The 20,987-nt window shown below is 44.0% G+C and overlaps 1 protein-coding gene across 1 annotated transcript; it reads right to left on the reverse strand.

The window, feature by feature from the left end:
• Positions 1-351: 351 nt before the first annotated feature.
• LOC111139341 (HIV-1 Tat specific factor 1) lies at positions 352-17,370 on the reverse strand. The gene is made up of 10 exons (XM_022491608.1): positions 17,120-17,370; positions 16,671-16,928; positions 14,809-14,989; positions 14,118-14,165; positions 13,159-13,313; positions 10,807-10,970; positions 9,753-9,852; positions 4,318-4,407; positions 3,067-3,204; positions 352-2,614 (listed from the first exon to the last, which is right to left on the reverse strand). The coding sequence occupies exons 2-10, from the start codon at positions 16,854-16,856 to the stop codon at positions 1,373-1,375; spliced, it is 2,304 nt and encodes a 767-aa protein (XP_022347316.1). The 5' UTR covers positions 16,857-16,928; positions 17,120-17,370; the 3' UTR covers positions 352-1,372.
• Positions 17,371-20,987: the final 3,617 nt, after the last annotated feature.

Consider the following 20,987-nt stretch of genomic DNA (forward strand, 5'->3'; position numbering starts at 1 on the left):
TGGTGAAAATTTCGAGATTTTTTAAAAAGATTTTATTTATTTATTTGACAGAGAGAGAGCGAGAGAGCGCAAGTAGGCAGAGAGGCAGGCAGAGACACAGGAGGAAGCAGGCTCCCTGCGGAGCAGAAAGCCCGATGCGGGGCTCAATCCCAGGACCCGGAGACCATGACCTGAGCCGAAGGCAGAGGTTTAACCCACTGGGCCACCCAGGTGCCCTGAAAATCCCGAGATTTTAAGAAATCCCAGACATTAACCACTAAATTCTCAGCCTTGGTTTGAAATAAAAGGGCTTTTTTTTTTTTTTTTTTTTTTTTGGTCTGAAAAGGGCAATAATTACACTTACAGACGGTATAATGAAAAAGCACCAATGCAGTTTATTTTAATGCTTCTACTTCACGAGAGTCACTTCTTAATGCTACAGCAGAAGTCAATTCACCAATACTTAATTTGGAAAGCACAATCAAGAAAGACTCCAATTTTTATTGGGACTACACAACTCAGCACAGTACTAGGCACCATGAATCTAGAACGAAAAACCAAAGTATGCATGATACAAGTAGATCTTGAACTCCAGGGGATCCATGAACCTCTGAAAAGTGTATACAAAAAAAGCTGTGTAGTGTGTGCACACATTTTTCTGGGGAAAGGTCCCATGACTTCAATCAGCTTCTCAAGGGGCCCCCACAGTACACTGGAGAATTCTAATCTCCTCTGTATTTCCAGTACCGGAAGCTGGGACCTTTGGGAATCGACTTTCGCACATCTCAGAGTCCGTTTTCGCGGCAAGAGGGTGGGAAAGAAAACAAGTCAAAGTAGCTCGCAAGGACTAGGCAGGGAACAACTCCAGAGTGTTATTTACCTTGTAAGTTTAGTAACATGTTCTGGGGTAGGGAGGGAAACGGGGATTAAGTGCTGACGGAAGCTGGAAGCAAGAAGACTCCTACGAGCTTTAGCTTTATCAAGTCCTCACAAACACCACACTTTAGTATGAATAAAGCAACAGCAAGAATTTAAAATGCAACGTAACGCAAGTCCAGTTCTCCAGTTTCAGCATATTAACAACTTGTTTTTATTTTGGAATTATCACAAACTTCAATCAGAATACTTTAAAAAATATTACTCTGCATGCGTTTAACAAATCTGACAAAGGACGAGTACCCAGCTGACTTGCATTATACTAGGAAGTTTTACCTGAACGGCCAATTAACACAGATTTAAGATCACCAAGTACAGGTAACAGTGAAAACTTCAATGTGTTATTCTGCTGGTTTCCTACCACTAGGCACACGTTCATGTAGCACTACTAGCAATGACCCCAGAGCGCGGGCTGAACGCGGATGGAGGAAGCTCCCTACAAAGCAAGTTGAAGGGATTAAATGTCTTCGACGTCGTCGTCGCTGCTGAGGACGAAGCTGCTGCCCGTGGACAGGGGCCCTTCATCTTTCGCATTCCCCACGCCCCTCACTGTCCCTCTCTCGTCGGAGTCGTCGAACAGCTTCTCACTGGAATCCTCATCGTCAAACAGCTTCCCGTTGGAATCGTCTTCTTCAAACATCTTCTCGTCCACCTCTTCATCTTCCTTTACCTCGACTCCTTCCTCGTCTTCTTTGTCGTCTGAGTCTTCAAACATCTTCTCATCAGCGTCTTCGAGCCCCTTTTCATCTGCGTAGTCTTCGTCCTCTTTTTCGTCCGACTCGTCATCAAACACCTTTTCATATGTGTCTTCCCCTTCTTCCTTGTCATCGGACTCTTCGTCAAACTCTCTCTCGGAGACCTCCTCCTCGAACACTCTTTCGGAGCTGCTATCTCCAAATTCTGACTTGTCAGAGTCATTGTCGTCGAACTCCCGATCGAGAAGGTTTTCGCCGAACTCCCTGTCGGAGCCCTCCTCCTCAAAATCCTTCTCCAGGCCGTTCTCTTCAAACTCTTTCTCGGAGCCCTCTTCGAACTGCTTTTCAGAGCAGTCGTCTTCTTCGGATTCCCTTTCGGAGTCGTCTTCATCAGACTCCTTTTGGGGGCTCTCCTCCCCTTCGTACTCTTTGCTGGGGCCATCTTGGTCAGATTCCTTTTCAAGGCCATTCTCTTCATGATCATTTTTGAGCCTCTTCTTTTTGGATTCCTGTTCGGGGTCATTCTCTTTAGCCTCCGTTTTAGGACTACCCTCTTCAAACTCTTTCGCAGGACCGCCTTCTCCAGGCTCTGTCTCAGTGTAGTCGTCTTCGCGCTCTCTCTTGGGGCAGCCTTCCTCAGACTCTGTCTTGACGCCACCTTCTTCAGATTCTTTCTGGGGGCAGCCTTCTTCAGCCTCTTTCTCAGGGCCACTTTCTTTGGCATCTTTCTCAGAAGCATCGCCTTCAAATTCTCCTCCATCTTCGGTTTTTTCAAACTTCTTTTCATCGATAGGTTCTTCGAATGCCATTTCATTTGCGGCTTCTTGTGCATTCATTTTCGATGTACTAGGACGCTCCGAAAAATGCCTTACCCTAGAAGGCCCTGCCCTTTCCGAAGCACAAACGGAATTCGAACGCCGAAGGCCTCTGTTGGCCTCGGGAGCATTGAGGAAAGCCTCCCATCCTCTCAGCCTCTCCTCCCTTTCCCTTGTGGTCTCTTCCACCTGCGGAGAAATGGGAATTGTCATTAAGATAAGTTTTGGGCACAAAGAAGTAATCTCTCTACATACTTCTGATACTGACACAAGTGTCCTGATTTCATAAGGCATCTCTTCTTAGGAAATCAGAGCATTTCCTTATCTTCACTTTTCAAAACTTTACGTATCAGTCCACTAGAGTTGGTCTTAAGATCATTTTTAAAAAATGCCCAATACTACAGTCCTGCAAAAATGTTTCACCAGTGAAAAAGTTAATATTTGAACTCTCTCCGTGCTTCACTTATAAGCTAAAAGACTGAAACATTATTCTTTCTATGCTCTGAACACAAAGTATAATTCAGAAGTATTATTACATTAAATAGATTGCACTGAACCCAAAACTAACCTTGAAGGACCGCTAGATCAGTGTTTGTCAGTAATGATTCAATTTATGTGCCCTCGACAGTTGCAGAATTTACCTGATAATCTGTAGTTCCATCCCACGCCTGGGCAGTGATTTGACGGCCCCCGAACCACCTTCCGTCAAGAGTCTGGATACAATAATCAGCTTCCTCTGGATCCCTGAAGGACACAGAGGCCACACCATCTGGGTGTCTCTAGAAAGGGAGGAAAAAGAGGGAATGAATGAGAAAACTAAAAATAAAACATACACATCTGACAAAACCGGTACGCAGGAGTGTTCTTTCTGATGATTTAAGCTTAAAGGTTTTATGTATGAAGCCATTTTTCCTTTGTACACCAGCCAGCGACTTGAAGCTAGCTGCTTCTTTTTTCTTCAAGATTTTATTTACTTATTTGAAAGAGAGAGAGAGAAAGAGCACATGAGCAGGGGGAGGGACGGAGGGAGAAGGAGACTCCCCGCTGAGTAGGGAGCCTGATGCAGAGCTCGATCCCAGGACCCGGCAACCATGACCCAAGCAGAAGGCAGTCGCTTAACGGACTGAGCCACCCAGGCGCCCCAAAGCTAGCTGCTTCTTTAGCTTAATCTTGTTTAGCAAGAACCAAGCACGGCGACCTCGGAAATGCTTCTGCTGACAACACCGCCTAAAGAGAAGCAAGATGGTATAGTTGTTAATGAGTGTGGACTGTCCAGTCAAATAGCCCTGGGTTTAAATTCTGGCTCTGTGCCACTTAACAGCGGAATGACCTTGAGCAAGGAGTTCGCTCAATCTCTAAAACTTCCAGCTTCCTCATCTGTAAAATGGGTATAATAGTATGCACCTACCTCAAACGATCGTGAGGATTAAAGGAGGTAACACACACAGTAGCTCATATGCAATCAATACATGGCGACTCTTTTCATTATTATGTGTTGATCTTGGAAGTACAAAGAGTAGGAACGGGAACAGACAAATATCTTGCTTGATTGTTGTTCTTCAAACATGGAGGAGAATAATTCACAAAGGTGGGGAAAGGTGGGCCAACAGGGAACCACAAGGTCTCACACGTCTTTCTCGTACTTCCTTTCACCCGATCGTATACTCCAGAGTGATAGTAACGGGAAATCACCGAGGCATACCGAGTCTACCAAGGCCCTGACTTCCGAGCCACGTTCATCTAATTATTGCTAACAGAGGACTACCACAAGATAGCAGACCTACCATACAAAAACATGAATCCAAAGTCGGGGACATACTGCCACCTGGGAAGAACTTATCAAATGGAAAGAACAATTGCTTAGGGATCATTTGTCTAAGCCACAAACTTACATCAAAGAGAAGGAGCTTCCTAATTTGTCCAAACTTTGAACACTCTACTCGAAGGTCTTCTCTGATTTCATTCAGCACCAATGGATCATCCTGCAAACATACACACGATTAAAACAGATCTGCCCCCTTCTTTAAATATAAACCCTGAGAAATCAAATTTCTTGCTTTGACAAACCAGCGTACAGAAAAAGGTTTTACTTAAAAGTAGTTACTCTTATCTGCGGGCTCCAAAATTTTAAAAAGTCAAAACCAAATGACGTCAGATCACCAAGGCTGCAGCCGCTGCTACAGGGGTGGCCCTGCTTCCAGCTGGAGGGAACGGCTAAGCATGGCTAAGCATGGCTAAGCATGGGGGGCAGCGGCGGGACCGTGCTGGAGCAGAGGGGAGGGGGGCTGGGGAGGAGGGCTGGAAATCCCAAAGAACAGCAGCTGTAAGCGCAGGAAAAAGGTCCTCCAGCACATACAAAGTCAGACGCTACTAATTCCTGTTCTGCACGGGCATCGTGACCGTACTGACCAGAGAGCTCTCTGCTTTGGGTTTTGCATGGATTCCTATTTACAGAAATGCTGTAATGGGGAAACATCTATCCCTTGCATTGACTAAGTGTTCTAAGATAGTTCTTTGTGCTTCCAAGATTCTATTTTAACTCACAGGGTAAACCTCCCTTATAAGGATTCCTGTTCATCTTGTCTCCTACCACACTGCAACAGAACCACACAAAGAGCACACATAAAGAGCACACAATACATTCCTGGGGCGCCTGGGGCGCTCAGTCCATTAAGCGTCCCTTTGGCTCAGGCTGTGATCTCAAGGTCCCCGGGTCAAGCCCCATGTTGGGCTCCCTGCTCAGCAGGGAGTCTGCTTCTCCCTCTCCCTCGGCACCTGCCCCCTCCACATCTGCTTGTGTGCTCGCTCGCAAATGAATAAAATCTTTAAAAAAAAAATACATTCTTAAGCTGTTGATTTCTTGCAACTGTGAGTCTATTAAGAGCATTCAAATGCTGCTGCTTCTGGTGGTCCTGGGTTTGGGTGGACTCTCCGCCCCATGACAAAAGGACTTCAGATCACCTGGAGTAATTAGCCAGTCTCTCTGCAAGTCCCGGTGCATGAAAAGGGCTCACAAAATGTTACATTAGCGACCTGAATTGCAACTACACACACATATAAACAAAACATCCTACATATGAACTTCTACTGGAGTAGACTTATGCTTTTTAGGAAACATTTAACTTCATCTTGCTCACGGGTTTTTATTTTCCTCACCAACTAGAGAAGAACTGCAAAGAACAAAAAAAAAGTGCCTTTTCCCTCCTAAAGTTCTCTCAAAAAGCAACAATAAAGAGCTGGCAGGCAGATACTGACATCAAATTTAAAATAAAAGAGAATCCTAGAAATCTGAGCCTTCTAAAAGTACAGCTGGATTGCCCCCACTTATAAAATCTCATTTTGGAGAAGATGCTGTTGAGAGGAATGGGAACCGGAACATAAAAGGCATGTGGTGGCCTTGAGGGGTGTGTGTGTGCGTGTGTGTGTGGTCAGCTGCTATCAGACTGTGTGCTTTGCAAAGGTAGGAATTTGGTCTAAATGTTTCGTCTACCTCACAGAACCCAGCACAGGTGTTTCCACATGGTGAATAGTCAATAAAAAGCTTTTTTAGAGTTAGAAAAAACCACTCCAAATACCTTAACTTTATTCACCAAGGGAAATCAGTATTATAGTAAAAACATACAAAATACTATTTCAAAATATTTAACAAATTTAAGTGTGATTCCATTGTGTGTGTGTGGGGGGCGCACCACTCACTCTATTTCTGTAGCAAAGTCTCAGCACTTTTTCTACAAGGATATCAGATTTTAGCCAAAATCTTCCTACAGTTCCGTCTTCATTTACACCAGCTTGAAAAGCTAATACAGCGTCACTGCTGTATAGTAGCCTGAAGCTTAACGATAATAATCCCCTCCTCTAGGAAAACTCTTTAACATAGCTAAGAATGGAAAATTTCTAAACCTAACACTTGGCAAGCAACAGACTTGAGATGAAAATCAGACAGATGCACTGAAACCTTCCTGCTCAACACTCCTAATTTTTTGGGGCAGGTGGTGGTGGTCTGTTTTCCCAGAAGAAATAAACCATATTTCTCATTCCTTTCCAATCTAAACTTACACTGGCCACGACGGTGGCCGCTAACCACATGTGGCCACTGAGCACTTAAAATGTGGCTAGTTCCCATTCAGGTGTGTTCCAAGTGTGACATGAACACCAGATTTTGAAGATTTAGTACCAAAGGGTTAACGACGTAACTCATTAGTATTTTTATGTCACATGTTAAAATTAAAAATATTTTGGTTACATTGGGTTAAATAAAATTATTAAGAGTAATTTCCCCTATTTTGTGTTCTAGTTAAACTGTGGCTCCTGGAAAAATCTAAGCTATGCGTGTGGCTCACATTGGGTTTGTTGGCCAGTGCTGGTGTGGAGAATGAGAAACCTGCATCTCCAACACACGGTTTTGGTTCTTCCACTCCTAGTATTCAAACTGGCCAAGTATGCAGTTTTACTTATTTATTTTTTAAAGTTTATTGATTTTTTTTAGTAATGTCTATATCCCACGTGGGGCTTGAACCCACAACCCTGAGATCAAGAGTCATACACTCTCCTGCCCGAGACAGCCAGGCACCCCCAGGCATGCCTTTTTAAATAAGGCTTTGAATTAAATATTGAAAACCCTCTGAAGTTACCTTAAAAATATTAGCCTTTGCATTGTTCACCCTGATAACCAAAGAGTATTTTTAGGTATTTTGCTTCTCACACCGGTCAACTGTTCATGGAGTGAAAATACATTGCAGCTGCCCCCGAAAATCTAGTTTCTTTCTGACACCCCGGGAACCCGACAAGTCCGTTTCTGTTTTCACATGGAATCTTTAGTCCAGTCAAACACTCCCCTCAAAATGTCCAGTAGCACATTTTCTGGCCTCACACCCGTACGAGTCCTACAGCGTCTACACCAGCGGTGTCCAACAGAACCTCCTGCGGTGGCAAATGAGGATCCGCATTATCGGATACAAAGGGCTGGCAGGACTGAGGAATTCCATTCTTAACTTTCTTTCATTTCGGTTATATTTAAATAACCACATGCGGCCGGAGTCTACCCTACTGGACAGTCACTACGCTGGACCGATTTATACTGATGCACTTTGAAGTTCAGGTCCGCAGAGACCAGGAACAAAAACTTGGTCTCTTTCTCCCTCTGCCCCCCCCCCACTGCTCGCGTGCACGTTTGCTCTCTCTTCTAAAGCAAATAAATCAATCTTCCAAAAAAAAAAAAAAAAAAAAAACACCACCAAACGCATGACAAGATTCCTCTATCTGACAGGCTCTCATGGAGCTGGCAGGCCGCACAAGGGCAGGCAGACAGGCGGACAGGGACAGCACCCGAAATGATTTCCTTCATTTGCAAAGATGCTCAAGAGAAAACGTGTTAGCCGAGGAGTGAGGCAAAGCACTCTGCCTCATAACAGGGCTCTCGTGCAATCATTCTTTCACTTTTTCTTCATATAAATATTGAGGGTCTGTAAAATAAATACATATTGAGGGCCTACTGTATACCAGGCACGATTCTAACCGCTGGGAATCCAACAGCAAACGAGGGGGACAGAGCTCTGGCTCTCACGGAGCTCACATTCTAGCAGAGGAGATCCGGTTATTTCGGGTAATGATAAACGTTATGAACAGGTTTTCAAACTGGTATCAATGAAAATAGAAGTGTAAGATGACTTAGGCTCAACAGGTAATTTAAAGGCTCTCTAACTCCAAGGTGAAGTTTACACGAAAAACAGTTAAGAGCATTTGAAAAAAGAACAAAGAGGTTACAAGCGTGAACCTTCTATCCTTAAAGCGATCCACTGGAGGAATTTGTAGGGGTCAAAATAAAGTGAAGGTGGCTTTCCGGAGGAAAGGATGCTCGTGAAGCTTGGGAAAACGAAGTCTGCACAATGTAATCACCAGATTCAGGTTAGGTGGTCAATGAGCAAGGCAGGGGGCAAAACACACATACCTAATTATGCAACAGACTTCTACTTACCGAGGCTCCAGATAATCTGCCTTAAGTTTGCATTAACATTCACATTCGAGCATTGCAAGTATGGAACGTGTGCATCAAGGATGTAAGTCATAGACGTTAACAGGTCATGTAATTTTGAAAAAGGCAGTTATACGTGGCGGATAAAATGAGATGAACTGTAAGAAATCTGGGCCTGTAGCTAGTAGACCAGACACCCTGATCCAGTTACAAATTCCTCTCAAATCCCTACCTAGCAGGGAGAATGTTTCAAAGTCTGTTTCAAGATTCTTCAGAATTCTACTCAGAAGGGACATCCAATGTTACAAATTGACCACATATATCTCTCCAGTGACCTCGAAAGATATGCAGACCCCCTGGGTACACCGTGAACCCAGGGTACACCATGAACCGTATCATATCACTACTGGCCCCGACAAGCTCCACAGACCACTCTGGGCTCCTCTCCGAAGGGGCTACAATGAAACTGGTGTTCTCACTGTTTCAATGCACAGAAGGACTAAGAGGGGGCTTCAGGTGCAACCAGATCATTTGTAAACCTGGAGTTGTACAGTACGAATTTTTTTTTTTCTCGTGTGTTCTCTTTACGGTTACTTGTTGCCTTTCTCTATCTCGAGTGTAGCTGGTGATCATTACTTTCAGATTCCAGGCAGAGAATAAAGCCTTGTTCTTCCACAAATGCGGCCATGGGTCTCTGGGAAACACTGACCAGAGTAAGAGGCAGGAGGCAGTGCAAGGCGCCGCGGCAGCGGTCTAGGCCTTGTACACCTCCCGCACCCCGCAGCACCTCGTTCTGCAACCACTTTCACTTGCTGCTCTTAGTAAGAAGTTTATATGGACAGTAAGTATCATGAAGTCCTCCCGATAGCCACGAAGGCACTGTGTACAAGTCAGGTCTCGAAAAGCCACCATCACCATTTAAATATTGGGAGCCGTACTTCATGAACCCAAGGGTTTTTTGTTGTTGTTGTTGTTTTTTTAAAGGATCAGATTTATAGACCCAAAGTGAAGTTCTCATTTGCAAGTGGGAAATGACTCCCCACCAAAACCAGCCTGTCCTTGGGGAAATGCACTCAAAATCCGCAAGCAGTGCCCAGAAACCGTTCAGTGATCATGTTTTTATAATGATTTCCTCAAGTCGCTGCCACATGCGGCCGGAGTGTGGGCATTAAACGGTGTTCCCTGGGGAACTAGAAGGACCCTCTGATGGACTCTTACTTTGCTCTATTTTCCTACCTTGCCAGCTATGTGGTTGTGTAGGATGGGGGCAGGAGCCACACGGGGGCGAGGCAAGCTTTGGGCTCCCTTGAAAGAAAGCACATCAACATTTCCATCAGCGGGAATATCACCTCCTACCTCAAAATCCATCGGATGGAACATATTTTTGATGATGACGACTCGCTCGTGGCGCATTCGGGATGGGCCAGCCCGTCTCTCAGGTCTCCAGTCCAACTGCCTAATGTGATAAAGCAGGAACAAGAAACTCAATTTTGTTTCATACTTGTGGGAGAGGAGAAAAGGAGCTGCTACAATCCTCCTTTATCGAGTACTTAATGATACTAATTATTTGATTCCAAAACACCTGTATGTAGGTTAGTCCCAGTTCCCACTGGGAGACTTTTTGAAGTAGTAACAGTGATGGGTGGCTCAAAGACGGACCGAGGGTCTGAAATCCCCAGAGTGGATCTTTTCTCAGAACTGCAGTCTGGTTACAAACATTCTAATAAGACTCTTACAGGAAAGTGCCAATTATTTAGTATTTCTGTCTGTCTGGTATGCACGACTACACTTTGAGGGCAAAAAGTAAGTTCAAAATTGTATTGGTTTTTCGGCATTTTATGATCACACTGAAGTATGTAAAACTACTCTGCTACACAATCTTAAATTTTACTGGACAGGTGTTCATATAAAATTGGTAGGGATCTAGTCTAACTATCCCTGTAAAAACTACAGGCAATCACATCTCAACTCTTGTGTGATCACCGTATCTTTGGTTCGAGCAGTGTTAGAAATGTTCTCAGAACCCACTCCGATAAAAGAAAGTACTTAATGCTTTAGCTCCCGGGGGAGCTGCTGTCAATCCACATCAAAAATGAACTAAGGGCTCTGCTACACAAGCCTAAACTATTTTATTTAGTCTGATGTTCGACTTCTTCCAAAGAGATGGCCCTCTCATCTCACTGAAGCCCGTGAGGTATTACAAGTAAATGCCCCAGAAAAGGAAAAAAAAACGCCATTGCCAGATCATTCTACGGTACAGATAATTGAAGGTTTCAGATGATCTAATGAAATTCTTTGAAAATAATATATACGTACATCTGATGGAAAAGAACTAGGCAGGGGGCTATACCAAAGACATACTCTAGGATATTTATATGAAATCTTTCAAAAAGGGAAAAACGACACAAACTTCTGTTGCAGAGACAGCTTTTTCTTGTAGTCTTTGCACTTCTTCTTCTTCTTTGAGGCATCGTATTCCCCCTTCAGCTGAAACTTGGCCACTTCAACATGTAATTTGTAGCCTCTAATTTCATCTTCATCCAAAAGTTTTAATGCGAGATCCACAGATTCCCTCTTTGTAAAGGTAAAATGAGAGAGTCAGGAATTTACATGTTGCAATGAAACTCTGGGAGGTTTTTTTGGACGAACGAGACTATACATACAATAAAGATTTCATCATAACTACCTCCTTTGAGATAAAGAACTCTAGGCTGCCTTATCAGGAAACCTGCACTCTAGACACAGCTGTCCTCAACCAGCTTTGTGAACTTGGGCAAGTTATTCAATTTCTTCATCTGTAAAATGGGAAGAGAAATGCCTTCTTTGCAGGGTTCTTGACAAAATCAAATGGAAGAATGCACATAAAGGATAGGGACTGGCATATAGCAGGTGCCCAATAAATTACATTATTATTGGAATAGTTAGTACTGCCTCTTGGAGTCTCAATTTCTCAAGGAGGCAGATGGACTTGTGTGATTTCTAAGGTACATTCCAGTTTTAAAATTCTAAAGTATTCCTTCTTAAAAGACTAGATGACTCAAAGAACTGGGGATAGCACAGCCAGCCTTTCATTGCTTTGTTCACCTATTAAAATGTAGGTCTGTGACATAATGTGAAGATGACTATCTGACGACTTGTATATTAAATACATTTGTGGATTCTGTCAGCCCTATGCAGAGTCAAAGATCTGAGGACCTGAGGAAAACAAAAAATAACTGAACTTAGCTGCACAATCAAATATGGATCTTAGAACAATTATGTATCTTTAAAAGATTGTATTTAGAGAGAGACAGTGCATGCCCATGAGCATGTGAGCATGAGTGGGTGGGGAGGAGGAAAGGAGGAAAAGAGGGGAGGGAAGGAGGAAGAAAGGAGGAGAGGAGAGGAGGAGGGGAGGAAGAGCAGAGTGGGAGAAAGAGGGAGGGCTCCACACTGAGTACAGAGCCCAACGCGGGGCTCCATCTCACAACCCTGAAATCATGAACTGATCTGAAACCAAGGGTCAGATGTTTAATCGACTGAGCCACCCAGGTGTCCCTTAGTTATATTTTTTGGGAACTTAATTTACTGGTTGGCCAATCTTGTACTTTTTATCAACTTACTCAAAACCCCATTTTTTCCTCTTTGAAAAAGTAGAAAATCCAATCAAACTGCCTAAGAATCTGTTCACAGATTTTTAAAAATCCTTGAAGAACTTGTAAAACTCTCACCTCTCCTTGTATTTGAAAATTATTTACTACCTATAACGGCCATACTTATGGATGGCCCATTCACATTCAAGAACCAGATTCAAAACCTATCTTCCAAAAAGCTGTTGGCTTCACCCTACCCCTTTCTGATTTCACCGAAATGCTGTACACTCAACAACACACCTGTGGTGTTGGTATTGTTGTTTAGTAAGTTTGATTTTACTTTGTAATTATCTTCACCTTCCATGACATAGGTACACGTCATCGTTGTGCACATTTCTCCTGCATTCTACGATAATGCATAAAACATACCCCTAAGGTGAGAGAGGTTCTGGAAATGGTGCCTGTCTTTGACACTGAGCTTTCCCCATGCAATTAACCGATGGGGCCATGAACACGTAAAGTTCTGCAAATTTCTATTAATACCGATCTCTCTTCTCTCCCATTCCAAATGCATTTCAAAGAGCAAGCACGGCTATCCTCTCCTTCACGGCTGAATTCAAGGCTCAGAAAACTTTTTTGTAAAGGGCCAGTTAGTATTTTAGGCTTTGTGGGCCATGTGGTATGCGCTGCAACCACTCAGCTCCGCTGCTGAAACACAAAAGCAGCCCCCGACGAATGAGTCAAGGAATGAAGGAATGTGGCCGCGTTCGATAAAACCGTATTTACAAAAATAAGCAGCGGGCTGGAGTTTGCCGGATCCTGGTCTCATTCATTCCAGTGGGTGAATGAAATGTTACCGCCTTTCTTTTCTTTGTGGATTTTTAAAATGTGTTCTGAGTCAATTATATGCGATAGAGTCCTAAAGAGATCTCTGCGGTGAGAATTCTTTCAAGACAAAAGAAGCACTTCAGGCACATAACTTACATACTACCTTGGCCTGAGAACGCATTTTCCTACTACAAGTAAATAACCCCACCAGTGCGATACACACTGGCACAATCTGACATTTTAGTTTTCTTCACATCCTGTTCTGCGTAGTTCTGTCTTGGTTTCCATCTATACGAAACTATAGCCCTGATTCCTGAGTTATAAACGGAAATACAAGAAACTTATCTGACCACATAACTGACCTTCAAATAACAGCACAGACCATCTCCTTTAAGATTTCCTTGATTATCTTTGTACAGTTTGACCTTAAATTCTTCCGTCTGAGGATCTCTCATTATAATGCCAAACTTGGACATGAGCTGTATAAATTCATCCACTGTAATGTCTGGAGGCAAACCTGTAGCATTAGGGAGAAAATCACACAGGCATGTACAGTAGCAGTGTAGGTTACTTAAGCATTCTACCAATTAGAAATCTACAATTTAGATGAGCTCAAATCTGATTTTCTAAATGTCTGTAAAAAATCTCACACCTATAGAATTGAGGAAATGTCATGTTTTAATGTGTTCAAATATACACTAAAATCATGTTCTGCGGGCTGCCTGGGTGGCTCAGTCATTAAGCACCTGCCTTCGGCTCAGGTCACGATCCCGGGGTCCTGGGATAGAGCCCTCTGTCAGGCTCTCTGCTCCGTGGGAAGCGGGCTTCTCCCTCTCCCACTCCCCCTGCTTGTGTTCCCTCTCTCGCTGTGTGTCTCTCTCTCAAATAAATAAATGAAATCTTTTTAAAATATCATGTTCTGCTTAAGCCTTCTATCACTGTAGGGGCAGACTGCCCTAAGTTACCTACAGCAGACAGAAAGGATGGCATACAAAATCGTATGCTTGTCATGTTTCTTAGTTTTGTAATAAACAAAAACACACCTTACCAATGTCAACTGCTGAACAAAAAAAAAAAGGGCACAATGATAAAAAACAGATTTTACAGAAGTTGAAAAGTATAAACCACTTCATGAAAAATCTCAAACCATCAAGTATTTTCTACTCTAAATTTGTTTAAAAGAGGTGGGAGGGGCGCCTGGCTGGCTCAGTTGGTAGAGCACAACTCTTGGTCTAAGGGTGGTGAGTGAGTTCACACCCCATGGTGGGTGTGGAGCCTACTTAAAATAAACAAACAAATAAAAATTAAAAAGTACACATACCAGACACATATACATTTGTATTTCTGTCTTCTTCAACATGAAACCATCCTAAAAATCAAAATTAAAAAAAAAAAAACATGCAAGAAAAGGTAAGAGTCACATTATGAAATCTTGACAATGCAGCAGTTTCTTGAAACTTCCAGGACTTTTCTTACCCTTAGAACAAGAGAGACTAACTCAAATCACTGTCCAGCTTTCAAAGTATTTGGATCTTTGGACATTAGATTAGTTTCAAAGTCCTGTCTACAAAAGGATGGCTAGTTATCCTGGTTCTTTGTGATTCTAATACTACCTTAAAAAGAAAAAAACTCATCCTTGCACTGATTTTAGGTCCTGCATGCGTAAGTTGCTTCTGATTCCAATCTACTGTGTTAGACATGGCCAAGCTGAGGCAAAATTGCCTTCAGTTCAATTTAATTAAGCTCAAAAAATATAAGAAAATTATCTTACAAACAGAACTTTTGATCACAGCTCGTTTTGCAAAGGAAAAAACTGAGGCACAGAATTGAAACAGCCTACCCAATGCCCACAAATTAGTGTGAAAGTCACTATATGAACTCAAATAATTAAAAAAAAACCCTCATCTTATGGTTCCTTCAAAACTACTGTAATTCTCCAAACAGTAACCATATATACACATACTAACATTTAAAATTTTCACATTCCTGTTTTGCAAGCTAAATCCACTTGCCTGATTCGGCCTTTCTCTTTTCTCCCCTCTTTTTGGGATCACTGGGTTCAGGGGTTTTTCTTTGTGGAGGTTCTTCTGTAGTCCTAGCACTAACTTCTTGTACATCTGCGGTAGAGCTAGATGCCCCATCGTTAGAAAAGCCATAATTGGCCTGATATGTAGCAATGAAATCCTCAGTGATCTAAACAAAAAATTCAATACACACACAGATAACAGAAATTCAAAAATGATTTCTTCCCATAAAAAGTTTACACAGTGTTAAATTTCAGCATATTTGTTTATATAACTGAACACAGAAGTGCTTCTGCAGATAACGGTTGTAGTAAATGGTGTAAATGGCAGAGTAGTCACCTTATGTGAAAAATGTGTATAAAATGATAAAAAAAATAAGAAATGGGTATTTGGGTTATCAGCACAAAATTCTAAGATACTACTGGAATTTTAAGTGATGTTGGCATGTTTTCTCGTTGTTTCATTTATAAATCACTACCTCTCTACAGTCTACCTGACTAAGGCTACAAGTACATACAATAAAGGAAATACCAGATAACAATAAAACAGAACAAAAACCAACAGTCAACTAATAATCTAATACCAGGACCAATTTTTCTTTTGCATAGAGATACACAAAAGTATACACACACTAAATATTTGATTATTTGCAGGCAGACAGCACGCAGAATGGAACTGATCTGGAAAAAGAGACGGGGGCTAACAACTGTAAAACTAATGTTTATTTTAACTCCATCACTAATTAAAATCACACTATCATTTAGTGTCAGAAGAAACTAAGAATGAATTCAACTCCTATCTATATTCCCGGCTTTTAGAGGGGAAAAAAAAAAAAAAGCACAGTTGCACAATGAAAGAAATGGGAGTTCTTCCTTCATTCTGGTCAATGTTACGCACACACAGGAGTGGGGAAAATTTTAAACTCACAGTTCCAAGAGGTATGGGCTTCCATAACATAAAAAGATAACGGTCACAAATCAATCCATTATCAGACTACTGTTAAAGGTACTCAGAAACCAAATGTGCTCTGAAGCTGGCACGACCAGTACAAGCAAAATCATAAATTTAACAACGTGGAGGGAATGGAGCATACACACCTATACACAATGGAAAATAAAAAAGTTGAAATAAATAATTTTAAGGGTAGCCGACGAATTACACAATGGAGACACGGTTTATATTACCAGCCTGCAAGTCCATTAGTGTGCTCCTAGTATCTTTTTCCACCCACATGAGACTTTGATTAACAGGGCACTTTTACCCCAAAGTTTACAGAACCAAGTTAACACCAGTTACTTTACTTTGAAGCTGAAATAAAATACTTAACAATTTCCAAGCGCTCTAAACAAACATACATAGATCTTTTCCACCCCTATTCTGCACCTGTGGTTACATGGTGCAAGACAAAGTTCAATCCCTAAAGAGATATACACCGCTACTTTTTTTCAAACCGAGAAGCTGCCTTTTGCACAAGGTACGTAAGCTAAACAAACAGCAGAATTCCTAGGATAAGTGAGGTTGGCTATCTGAGATTAACAGCTACTAAATTTGCTCCTGGTGTTTTTCCTCTTTGCAATAAAAAGCAGTCATCGGTGCAATAACCAACTGTGACCTTCACAGACAAAATTAACAAGGCATAGAAAAGACTTGAGAATTAAATCACACTTAAGACATCTCTGTAAAGATTTACGTTTCTCTATACATCGATTCTGCAACAGAAACAACAAAAAGAAACGTCACTATCCATGGGGCTCTAACTCAGGACCTCAGCAAAGAAAACGGAAAAGGGGCGCCTCGCGAGGCTGGCCAGGCGGGCCCGCGCTGCACTGGCGCCCGTGCCCCTCTCCTACCTTGGGGAACCAAGCCTTCTTGTCCAGGTCCCACTCATAGGGGGTGTCAGCGGGCTGCTGCCCGAAAGAATCGGGTTCTCCAGTGGGATCCTTCTGGGTGTCGCCGTCCTTGGCGTCGCCGTACAATTCTTGCATTCGCAACTGCTCATCAAACTCGTCGTTCCCATCCAAGTTGTTGCCGCTCATGTTGCCGACTTAGGCAAGGGACAAGGTTTGCGCGAGCAAAGAGGAGCACTGAGGCCGAGATGCAGCCGGAGGCTAACAGAAAGGGAGGTTAGCCGCACTCGGCCCGCGTCCCGCCGCCCCCCGGCACGCCTCCCAGCGGCGCCCCAGCAGCCTCTGGGAGGTCGGGGCCGCCCGGCGCCCGCACCGCCCCCCGCTCCGCCCGCCCTCCCGCCGCGCGCGCGCGCGCGCGCCGCAGCTTGCAGCCCTGCCGCGCCGCCGCCCACCTGGCTCGCTCCACCGGGCCTCGGCGCAGCGGCTCGACCCAAGGCGTGGCGGGAGCGCGCACGCGCGCCGCCGCCGCCGCCGCCGCCGACCGGGTTTGAGACGCCTGCAGTCCCCGCGTCTCCCGCGGCCCCCACGGCCCTCGCGCCAACGTCAGGAGATTGCTGGAAAACTGAGGCCCGCTCAGGCTGACGCAGTCGCCATTGTCGGCACGTCGCGACGTCGCGGGTCGCGCCGACACGCCTCCAGTGGCGTCAACAAGCGCCGACGCGGGCAGGCGGGCGGGCGGCGCTGGGTCCTATGGGCGGGGCGTCGGGGGGGGGCGCGCGGCGGTCGCGCGCCGGTGTCACGCGCCGTAGCCCACCCGGCCTCCCGTGGAGGGGGGGCGGGGGCGGCGCGGGGGCCAGCGGCGCCTGGGGACCTTGGGTTCCGCGGGGGCTGCGGCGGGCGGCAGCCGGGGGCGTGGGAATATTCCCACTCGGCGGGCGCCATCTTGGGGGAGTGGATGGGGCGGGCGGGATGGGTTTGTGTTCCTGAGAAAAAGCTGGGCCTCCCTTCCCGGTTCCTCTTGGGAACCGCTTGTTCTTTATGATATCCCTATGATCGGCCCTGGCTCTTGGTCACGTTCTTGGCCTAAGCTCCTAGCACAGGGTGTGGTGTCTAGTGCGTATTGGGTGAGTGAGTGAGTGAGTGAATGAATGAATGAATGAATGAACGAACGAACGAGGGGTGGGAACCAACCTTACTTTCCCAGCCTCTGGCCCCTCCTTTATCTCTCTGGTACCTTCTCAGGCTGGAGATCAACTCTGGAAAGACAGGGGATGGGGGTGGGGGGCAGCAGTTGCCTTCCTCTTGAACACCATGATTCAGAGGTGCTCAAGCTCCAAACCTGAAACTTAAAACCTCCAAGTATCTAAGCACCACCTTTACTGGCCCAGTAACTTCGGGTTTTTTTGTCTTTATTTTAGAAAAGCCCGGGATATTTTTCCTCTATACAGCTTTTCCCCCAAATTACATATTTATCGTAGAAAATAAAGAGGTTTGTAATTTTTTTTTAATAGGGCAGATAATTTATTGAACAACCAAGTGCCAGGGTCTGTGCTAGGCTCTGGAGAGCCAGCCGTCAACAAGACGGGCGCCGCTTAAGGGAGACACACTTGTTTATGTACATGATTCTTTTCCATACTTGTTGCACAAAAAAACAACCGTTTTAAAGTTTTTGTTAATTCCTTTAAAATTAACAATAGTAAACCCATTATGTATAAAGGTAAAAGTTTAAATTTAAACCAGATTTGAGGGTGGGGGAAACCTTACCAGAAGAAAGTTCTGCAATTCCAGTGACCTTTGCTTCTAAATATAGCAGTTGCCTATGGGCTCTAGAAAATCTTAACTCCCCAAATACCAGCTGTGAGAATATGGTTTCAACTCTAACAGTGGTTTTTAAATAGTAGCTTGGGTTTGGGTTTCTTTTTTTAATTCCATTTCTTTTTCGTGAAGTTTTTGTTCTGTTGCGGGCTATCAGAGAACTGAACTTGCATGCATTTTTATAATATAGATAACATGAGTTTTATTAGGCTCGCTTATTTAAGCATTGCTAAGTATTTCTTCCTGGGTCCCAAAATAGTGTACAGCTGTTTTCTGCAATGTGTTCCTGGGCTCCCATTTCATTCCTGGGTGAGTTCACAGCATAGGTGATAATATGCTACACAGCCCTACTACTGCACGTGACCCGTTGAATGCCTGCTGTATCCACCGTCCCCTCTGAACAGGTCACCAAAAAGGTTCCTTATGCTTGGGTCCCATGTGACCTAGCCACTGTGGCCCACAGGCTGCCCAGAGGCCCGTGAGGTGACCTGATAGGGTAGCTCTGCATTCCAGACTGAATTGGGTTATATGGGCCAATAAACCACCTTTCCCAGGGACAGGAATGAGTATGGAGTGGGCAGGGACCTGGTCAGAGTGGCACAGAGGCAGGGAGGCCCACGTAGGGAAGGTAATAAGCAGAGCAGGTCCCTGCTGTGGGGAAGTTCCCCAAGGGTGAGAGGAGAAGCTGAGGCAGTGTCAGGGGTCACTGAGTCACCACAATAGTGGAGCAGTAGAGTTGGGAGCTAAGCACACTTATACCTACAGTGGCACTCTATTTGGCCATGAGACCTGACAGTTGTTTTAACAGTGCTGTTGTCTCTGTGAGGCCTGGTTCCTGTGTGTTCTTATTTCCTTAACTTATTTCTAACTCATAGAATAAACTCCCTGGTAACAGGTAATCTGTAAGCATCTCTGTCTTTGAAACATTTTTCAAGAGTTTTTGCAAGTCACGGAAGCACTCAAGGCAACAAGCAAAAAATTATATATTTATTATTGTAATGATCTCCCAGGATGGTGCCTGAAATTCCCAGATGGGAATGTACATGGGTCTCATAAGGCGCTGCAGGACCGAGGAAGCCCAACCAGTTCTCAGGACCCAGACAGCCAGCTTCTCTCTGAATATCTTCATCTTTCTCTCTTCAACCTCTGTTAAGGGCAATATGTGCTATACTGCTGGCTAATAGGCCATGGCCTTCTTGGTGGATAAAAAGACATCATCTTGCGGCGCCTGGGTGGTTCAGTCCTTGGGTGTCTGTCTTCAGCTCAGGTCATGATCCCTGGGTCCTGGGATCGAGCCCTGCATCCGGCTCCCTGCTCAGCGGGAAGCCTGCTTCTCCCTCTCCCACTCCCCCTGCTTGTGTTCCCTTTCTCGCTGTGTCTCTCTCTGTCAAATAAATAAAATCTTTAAAAAAAAATAAATACACATTAACTTGTAAAAGCAGAGACTCCTTGAGCAGAGAAGTCTCCTATCTGGCTTAGGAACTCTGGAAGATTACTGAACTATACCAAACTAGACTTTTTTTGTACCCTGTTCAGGAATTTTCCTATCCCCATTTCCTGTAATCTCAACACTTAGCGGAAACAAAAGAAACTACTTTTGACAAAAAGATTGATGGATCCCTGACCTAGGATGGTTGAAACCACAGAAATTCTTTGAACCGAAATTTGCTACTTTCAGTGTTAAAAGTTTAAAAATTTTTTAACATGTTAAAATGTTTCCTGGCACTTTCGACTTCAATGACAGAGACTTACCCATTGCCCAGTTCGGCTGTATCTAAATATTTGACTTTGTTTTCCTGCTTTGCAGCATATTATTATGGTCCTTTATTTCTAAGTCTGGGGTCAGAGCAGACCCTGAGCAAGATTAGGAAGTATACAGAATTTGTTTTTCAGGTACCTACCTTTTCTCCATTTAGGACACTCTCCAAAGAAATGAAGTCTTCCATAGTCACATTTCTGGAATAATAGTCACACCACAATAGGCAGTGTGAAAGAAATTGTGGATATTGGGGCCTAGTTATAAGGCTGGCTCCAATTAGGATCATCTGTTGAGAAAAAAAAAGAGAGAGAGAGACCACCCCCTCCAAAAAACAAAACAAAATGAAACCATGGATTTTAATCCCAAATTCCCCAACTCTAGGAGCGGGGGCTGATGCCCTATAAAACCATTTAGGGGATTATTTTATGTCAGATCCCCCAAGTCACCTAGGAATTACTAAGAGTGAGGAAAATGAAAGTTCTTTGAGTTCTAGTTTTATCAATTGCTAAACAGCTTTCTTGGCTTTTGTTATCTGCTACTTCTACGAATTATTTCTAAAATGCTGTGCTTTAAGACATAGTTTTTACTTGGAGTGAGGAAATAGTAAAATCTCTGGGAGATTCATGACTTGAAAATAATTTAGGGGCATCTAAGTTGGCTGGCCCTTGATTTGCGCTCAGGTCATGATCTCGGGGTCCTGGGATTGTGCCGAGTCAGGCTCCAAGCTCAGCAGGGAGTCTGCTTGA

This window comes from Enhydra lutris, unplaced genomic scaffold, assembly GCF_002288905.1.
Source record: "Enhydra lutris kenyoni isolate GAN:26980312 unplaced genomic scaffold, ASM228890v2 scaffoldscaffold101, whole genome shotgun sequence".
Taxonomy (NCBI): domain Eukaryota; kingdom Metazoa; phylum Chordata; class Mammalia; order Carnivora; family Mustelidae; genus Enhydra; species Enhydra lutris.